Source organism: Orycteropus afer, unplaced genomic scaffold (assembly GCF_000298275.1).
Source record: "Orycteropus afer afer isolate SDZICR_OR568_19922 unplaced genomic scaffold, OryAfe1.0 scaffold00107, whole genome shotgun sequence".
NCBI lineage: Eukaryota > Metazoa > Chordata > Mammalia > Tubulidentata > Orycteropodidae > Orycteropus > Orycteropus afer.
Genome location: NW_006921694.1, coordinates 1,390,587 through 1,398,726, shown reverse-complemented (window position 1 = coordinate 1,398,726; position 8,140 = coordinate 1,390,587). Strand labels below are relative to the sequence as shown.

The following is an 8,140-nucleotide window of genomic DNA, read 5'->3' as shown; positions in this document are numbered from 1 at the left end:
GAGGCTATCAAAAATACCATGTCTTGGGTCAAGTACACCTTGAGTCTTCAAAATCACATCTTTGTCTTTAATACTTTAAATAGTGCCTAAGGCATTTGACTGCTAACCAGAAGGCTGGCCGTTCAAATCCACCAGCTACTTTTCAGAAGGAAAGTTGGGCAATCTACTTCTGTAGTGATACTGCCTCAGAAACCCAAGGAAGGGTAACTATGAGTCAGATCCAACTCCACAACAGTGAGTTTGGTTTTGGTTTTTGCAGCACATTTGCTCAAAGCCATACATTATTTGATTTCTTGACTGCTGCTTCCGTGAGTGTTGATTTTAGATTCAAATAAAATGAAATACATGACTTCAGTCTTTTCTCCATTTCGTGTTGTTGCTTATTGGCCCAGTTGTGAAGGGTTTTTTCTTTATGTTGAGGTGTAATCCATACTGAAGGCTGTAGTCTTTGACTTTTGTCAGTAAGTGATTTAAGTCATCTTCACTTTCAGCAAGTAAGGTTGTGTCATCTGCATATTACAAGTTGTTACATGTTCTTGATGCTGCATTCTTTTTCATATAGTCCAGTTTCTTGGATTATTTGCTCAGCATACAGATTAAGTATAGTGAAAGAATACAACCCTGATGCACAACTTTCCTGGTTCTAAACCATGAAGTATCCTCTTGTTTTGCTTGAATGACTTCCTCTTGATCTATGTACAGATTCCTCAAGAGCACAATTAAGTTTTCTGGAATTCCCATTCTTCACAGTTTTGTCCATACTTTCTGATGATCCACACAGCCATAGCTTAAATCTAATTGACATTTTAATTACCTTTTTTATACCTCATTTACGTCTTTTCAGCAATTACAGTATACCCAACAACTAGGAATTCTTGGTTGAATTTTCATTTCTGAATTGGAAATGTGTGTGTGTGTGTGTGTGTGTGTGCGTATCTGGCTAAAATGCATTTGGCTTAAGAGAAACTGATACAGTAAGGTAGATTTCAGTTCTACGTTGTAGTAGAATGGATGGGATGTATAATTATAATGGAGTAGGATGGATAATTATAATTTATAAATAGGTCCCTAACCCCTTATTAGTTATTTTATGAGAAATCTTAAGGTGTAGCAAAATTATTCTGGTTTGCATCTTAAAGCTTCATGTTTCCTCTTTAGAGGAGATGGTAATAAATAATGAAAGACAGGAGTAGAATAAGAATTGTAAAGCCTGAATAATGCACCAACTGAGCATTAAAAAATTGGCTGTGATTTTATGAATTACTACTGAGCATTGTTTAGATTTAACTTTTGTTCACTACTGATTGGATTACAGGTTGAGGTGAAATGCTTTATATCTCATTTATAAGCTCTTAACCATTCAATCATCTCATTGTGAACTTGTGAGATTCAGACATGATAAAACAATGAGAAAATAAAAATCAAGGTTAGAAAAAACTATGTATTTTAAGTCTGCAGTCTTCTAAAAGGGAGAAACTAGCAATTATAAGCTTAAAGAATCAATAGAAATTGATGTTTTATACCAAAGAAAACTTGAGACCTTGAGTCCTGCCCTCTGCTATACAAAGAAAAATCAGTAGGCCCAGAAACATAAGCTATTAAAAATTTACTTCCAGCAATTCTTTTTGATGCTCAAGGCATTGTTTAGTGTTCTGACTCAGAAAAGTATAAGAAATTATAATATTACTAATTTAAAAATCGCCTTTTTAATGTTCAGACCTTTTATAGTTTACATTTTGAAATGAGAATAAATAAATTTTAAAAGAACTCTTTACCTTTATAAGTTCCCTGGTTGGCACAGACAGTTTGTGCTAGATTATTAACATAAAGATTAGCGGTTCAAGTTCACCCAGTGTTAACACAGAAGAGAGCCTGGTGAATCTGTTTCTGTAAAGATCACAGCCGAGAAAACCCTGCGTAACAATTCTGCTCTGTAATACATGGGCTAACCATAAGTTGGAATCAACTTGATGGCAGTGGTTTGATTTTTCCTTTTATTTGTGCAGTTTCTAGCTGGCTAGCTAACTAAGAAGTTTTTAAAGTCCTTTCTATTAAAAAGATCTGCAGTTCTGTATTCTATGTTAAATAATTACTAACAGACTTTGTCAGACCACTTTTGACCAGTTTCTTATCTTTGGTAATCTCCTAACTCTTAACAGTTGGAGATGTAATCAGAAGGTTTTGAAATAAGAACTGAGTATGAGTACAAAGGAATTGTCAGAATCTGTGAAGACAGCAGTTAAGTAGAGGGGTTAGAAACTGCACATGAGAAACATAAATGTGAAGTTCACCTTAGAGTGTTAATACTGAATTAGTGAGATTTTATAGATCAAAAATTCATTAGAATTTTTCATTAAAATAAAATAAATAAATAAATAAAGTCATTACAACAGATACTCTCACAGGAACAAAGTGATTCCTGTGTCCTAGTGTATCAGTTTTCTACTTTTCCCCCAATGATATATGTATGGTCAACAACATTTACTTGACTGCAGACATCCAAGGCATTTTGTGCCATCCACTAACAATCTTGCAGGGGAGTACAACAAAATTTCTAAATGCCATGGCTATTAGTGGAGTATCATTTATTAATGGTTGTTAAGGGTAATAAAGGAGCTCTGGTAGCATAGTGGCTAAGACACTTGCCTGCTAACCGAATGGCTGGCGGTTCAAACCCACCAGCCACTCCTCGGAAGGAAGGTTGGGCAATCCTACTTCCGTAGTGATACTGCCTCGGAAACCCAAGGAGGGGTCGCTATGAGTCGGGGCCGACTCGACAGCACATAACAACAACAACAACAAAGGGTAATAAGTCAGCTGTCTGCTGTTTATAGTTGGCAAACTTGAATGAAAATGATACTATGGGGACAACATTGAGTCTTTTCTGATTCATTAAAAAAGCATTTATTTATAAACTTGTGTACTTTGTTATTAATAGCAAATTACTTAAGATGCTTACAATGTGATTGCTGTACACTGCTGTGTTAGGATACTGAGAACAGTGTTTTCTCAATTTTATTTTAATCCAATCACTCCGATGAATGATGTTCCACAGATTATCTCCCTTGATAGTGCTTGTATCACAGATATCTTTTATTCTGTAGAATGTCGATCACTGTATAGTGATTGGGAGGTGAAGAGGGAATGATAAACTATAACTGAATTAATCATAACTTATTTCATGCCATGAAACAAATTTTCCTTTACCTCTTTGCATTTCAACCACCTTCATTTAAAAACAGAAGCAAAACAAAAAATATTCTAAACCAAGAAAACAGCATTTACATGGGAAGACTAAGGAGCCAAGATGAGCAAACGAGAAAGGTTTTGACTTTAAATAATAGTGTTGAAATATTGTTTAAAGAGAAAACAGTAGAAATAATGGATTTATATAAGGACACTTATGGATTGAAACATGGCCCCTAAAACTTGTGTTGGAAGTCCTAACCTCTATAAAAATGATCCTGTTTGGAAATAGAGATTTTCTTTTTTATGTTAATGAGATGATACTAGAGTAGAGTGAGCCCTAAACCTAATCCCTTCTGAGTCATGTTCTATAAAAAGAGCAGAATAGACACAGACACACAGAGGGTAAGACAGATTGATCTACAAGACCAGGAAAGCCAAGGATTTCTGGCGGTTACTAGAAGCCGGAAGAGACAGTGAAGGGCCTTCCCTTAGAGTCCACACCCTGAATTGGACTGATAGAACAAATTTTGTTCTTTAAAGTCACCATTTTGTGGTATTTTTTGCTAAGGAAGCACTAGGTAACCAAGATTGACGTGATTCCTCTGTTCTGTTCCTGGAATTTCACTTCCTATCAGTGAAGTTGTTCTTCAGCTTAGCTTTATTATACTTGAGTCAGAAGTTTCTTAAAATCATAGAATTTTAAAACAAAACTTTAAAGATCATCTATATATCTCCCTCATTTTTACATTTCTAGCAGTTTATTCACTTTAACTCTGTCACTGTCTTGCTTATTTTTGGATCCTCAGTACGTGGCATAGAATTTAGAAGGTATATATAAATATTTGGTAAATTACATTAACCACAGCACAAGCAGAGCTCCTGCATTAATATTAGTAGGTGAAAATATCATTAATCTTAGGCAGTTAAATGTCACTAGTGACCTTCTCTCTCTCTCTTTAACCTTTTTTCTCTAACCAGATTTGCATCTGCTGGTGATGATGGAATTGTAGTTGTGTGGAATGCCCAGGTGTGTATTGATTCTCAGTGGATTGTTTAATGAAGACATGATTTGTATAGTTGAGTATTCATTTATAAACACTAATGACATTCATAAACACAGAAGATATGTCTGTATACTTGTATATTTGAGGCTAATTAATACTTGAAAAGGGCTATGTAGGTTGAATCCACTTATAACGGGGACTCATATTTCATAGTAAAGAGAGACATTTTTAAAGGTTTTGTTCTGAGAAACAAACAAACAAACAAGCCAAATTATGGAAATAAAAATTTTAATCGTATTGAACAGAATTTATGTCAGCAACCATGCTTATTCTTAAAATTAATTAACTTTGGTTTTACTGGGGGGCATCATGTTCTTTTTCAAAATTTTATGATATGATAAAACAATTTTTGACTTAAGTAACAAGGTAATAAAAGGCTTATGTTAGCGGAACTATTTAAAGCTTCACCAAGTTTATCAAGGGCCTCTCTTCCTGGTTCTTTGATATTGAAAGTCTCTCTGAAGCATGTCATTCCCTTTAGCCTTTATTTTGGATTGTGTTATCTGTCAATGACTCTGCTTAAAAGCAGTTTTTAGTATTGTTTTCATAAATCTTGCAACCTTTAAAATATTTGCAATTTACATTATAGTCTATTTTAGAATGTTTACTTCTTGGAATTGTTAGTGAGAAACTGATGGATTAAGACATTGAGTGAGTGGGAATAGTTGTTGGTGTAAGTAGAGAGAAATGGAGTAGAGAATTATTTTATGAGTGGTTTGTGTATTAGTGAATATATATATTTTTTGTTATATTGACTTTTATTTCCTTCTACTACCTCATAATTGAGATGACTTAGATAATGAATATTTAGAGAACAATGACTCCCTTCTTTTTCCTTACAGGTTAAGTTACTGATGTTTCTTGCTTAATTTACATAATTACATTCCTAAAACCATATGTAAAGAATATTTATTTAATTTTCTATAAAACTGTTCTAAAAAGGTAGCATTTTATTGTAGAAAATAATTAAAGTTTTATGTGGCTGTTATTTTAACAGTTGATTAGATTTTATTTGATTACTTAGAATTAAATTACAAGTCACGACTAAGGAATTTTAAATGAAATGGATATGTATCTTCTACACTGTGATGCTTAATGTTATCATTTAAGATTATTTAAGTCATGAATATGGCCCATTAACATTTTTATTGGTATTTTAGACTGGAGAAAAACTTCTGGAACTCAGTGGACACACTCAAAAGATAACTGCTATTATTCCATTTCCTTCCTTGGAATCTTGTGAAGAAAAAAATCAACTGATCTTGACAGCCTCTGCTGATAGAACAGTTATTATATCCTTAAATCTGGAAGAACAGGAAATATCTATAGTAACCCAAGGGGCCACTACATGCATTATTATTCTTTAGGTTCTTGGGGCCTGTCTATGCATACATCCCTGTGCTAGTAAAAGTGGTTTTGTTCTAGCCTTTGTGAGACATGTTTTTCAAAAGGATTAGACATCTGGGGAAGGATAGAATAGAAATAGTAGGTTAAGTCTTATTGATAGGAACCTCATGAGTAATGTAATTTTTCCCCAGTTACTATTACATCAAGTTGTATAAACTGTAATAAATGGGAGAAGGTGAGCTTAAAAATACTTACTTTATTATCTCAAAATGCTTTTTTATTTCAGGGAAACAGAGATGAGTTGGACTGAAGAATAATTTATACATATTTTTTCTCACTGTAGAGCAGAAGAAATGTAGTAGTCCCAGTCCATAAGAACTTCAGCATCCAGTTCTGGTAGAAAAGGGAATACCCTTTCAGTATTTAATATTTGTACTCAGTATTAAAAAGCAATAATTAAAAAAAGAATTGCTTTTCCTTCTCCCTTACTTTTAGTTAAACAATTAAAATGTAACAATATCAAAGATTTATAAAGTGCTGTGTATAGCAGGCATTGTTCTAAGTGTTTTTATAAAGCAGATTTGTTTTATGTTCAACACATATTTTGTTGTGTGACACTAATTACTATCCTTACAGTGTAACAGCTCTCCTCCCTGTGGTTACCCCTTCTCTGCGTCCTTCTTACCTATATATTCCTGCCTGCCTAGCTTTCTCCTTGCGCAAATGCTGCCCATCTGATTTCCCATGCTGGACTGTTCTAAGGAGTGCATTATCCGGGCGTAGTTGTTTAGCTCGTAGGCCTGTCTGTTCTTTGGCTGAGAGTTGAACCATGGGACTGAGTCCAGTTCCAGGCCTGAAGGGTGACTCAGCAATAGTGTCAGGGGTTTCACCAGTCTCTATCCAACCAATAATCCTGGTTCTTTTTATGTTTTTGAAATTGTTCCACATTTTTTCTCCCACTCTAACAGGATCTCTAATTTTGATCCCTTTTCAGGTGGTTGGCATTGGGTAGCTGGGCACCGTCTAGTTTCTCTGGTCTCTGGACCTGAGGTTCTTGTGGTCTATTAGTTCCTTGGACTAATTGTTTTCCTATGTCTTTGATTTCCTTCACTCTTCTTTTCTATGGCTGAGAAGAGACCAATAATTGCATCTCAGATGGCTGCTCACAAGCTTCTAAGACCCTAGTTGCTACTAACCAAAGTAGGATGTAGAGCAGTGTTTTTGGGTGTATGTTGTGCCAGTTGAGTGTGATGTCCTCTTGGACCGTGTTCCCAAGCCCACAGGCCCAATGACTCATTCCCTCAAGGTGCTTGGTAGTAGTTAAGAAGTTATCTTAACTTTGTCCCCTATTAGCTCTAAGATGTATATGGACATTTTTATAGCACTTATATAGTTAGGAATATTGTTTGCCAGAAACCTCTGTATCATCATTCCTGTTTGCCTACTTGTACCTGATCTTCTTGCCTGTCTACCTATGTATCTACCTGCAGATTAGTGTTTGTTATCACTGATAATACAGTATTTTGTATGTAATAATAACATTTACCTTTGTTGTCTGCACTCTTGTGCTCCTCTCCATGTCATCCTTTTCCTTACTGATACTGTGTTGGTCATACACTTGTTATATTGCCATTCCCTTCACCCATATCAACACATGTCTCTTAACTAGTCAGCAATTTTCCTTTCTCTTCCTTCCTATCCCTAGTAACCAACAAAGAAAATTTCCTTCTCTGTGTAGACCTTTCCTTGACTTCTTTAATGACAGACTCATACAATATTTGCCCTTCTGTGATTGACTTATTTTACTAAGCATAATGTCCTCCAAGTTCATCCACATTATGAGGTGATTCACAGATTCTTTATTTCTCTTTAATGTTGCTTAGTATTCCACCATGTGTATGTACCATTGTTTGGTTGTCCATTCTTCTGTTGATGGGCATTTATGTTGTTTCCATCTCTTTGGTATTGTAAATAGTGCTGTGATGAATATGCTGTACATATATATATCTGTGTCTCAGATCTCACCTTTTTGCGATATGTTCCTAGTAATGGGATTGCTCTATCAAATGGTATTTCTGTTTCCAGCTTTTTAAGGAAGTGCTATACAGTTTTTCACAATGGTTGTACCATTTATAGTCCTACCAGCAGTGTATAAGAGTTCTGGTCTCTCCACATACTCACCAGCATTTATTGTTTTTCTGTATTGTTGAACTTCGCTGTTATTGCTGTGGTGAGATGATATCTCATTGTTATTTTGATTTGTATTTTGTATTTTGATTTGTTATTTTGGTTAATGATCATGAGCATTTCTTCATGTGTTTGTTGGCTTCCTGAATATCTTCTTTGGTGAAATGTCTGATTGTGTCCTTTGCCCATTTTTGAATTGAATTGTGGTAGTTCAGTTTGTGTGTCAACTTGGCTGGGCTTGGTTGAATGGCTGGGCGGCTGGATATAGTATTCCCAATGATGAGACTGGTAATCAACTCCATGGTAGAATCTACTGTGAGCAGCTGAGTAGCTGCCTTAGGGATGTGGTCTGC

The 8,140-nt window shown here is 35.1% G+C and overlaps 1 protein-coding gene across 1 annotated transcript in view; it reads left to right on the top strand.

The window, feature by feature from the left end:
* Positions 1–8,140, top strand: part of WDR41 (WD repeat domain 41) — a 93,660-nt gene that overhangs the window by 33,106 nt on the left and 52,414 nt on the right. Inside the window, 2 exon segments of the mRNA XM_007943441.1 lie at positions 4,168–4,216; positions 5,414–5,544. Coding sequence (XP_007941632.1) covers positions 4,168–4,216; positions 5,414–5,544 — 180 coding nt within the window.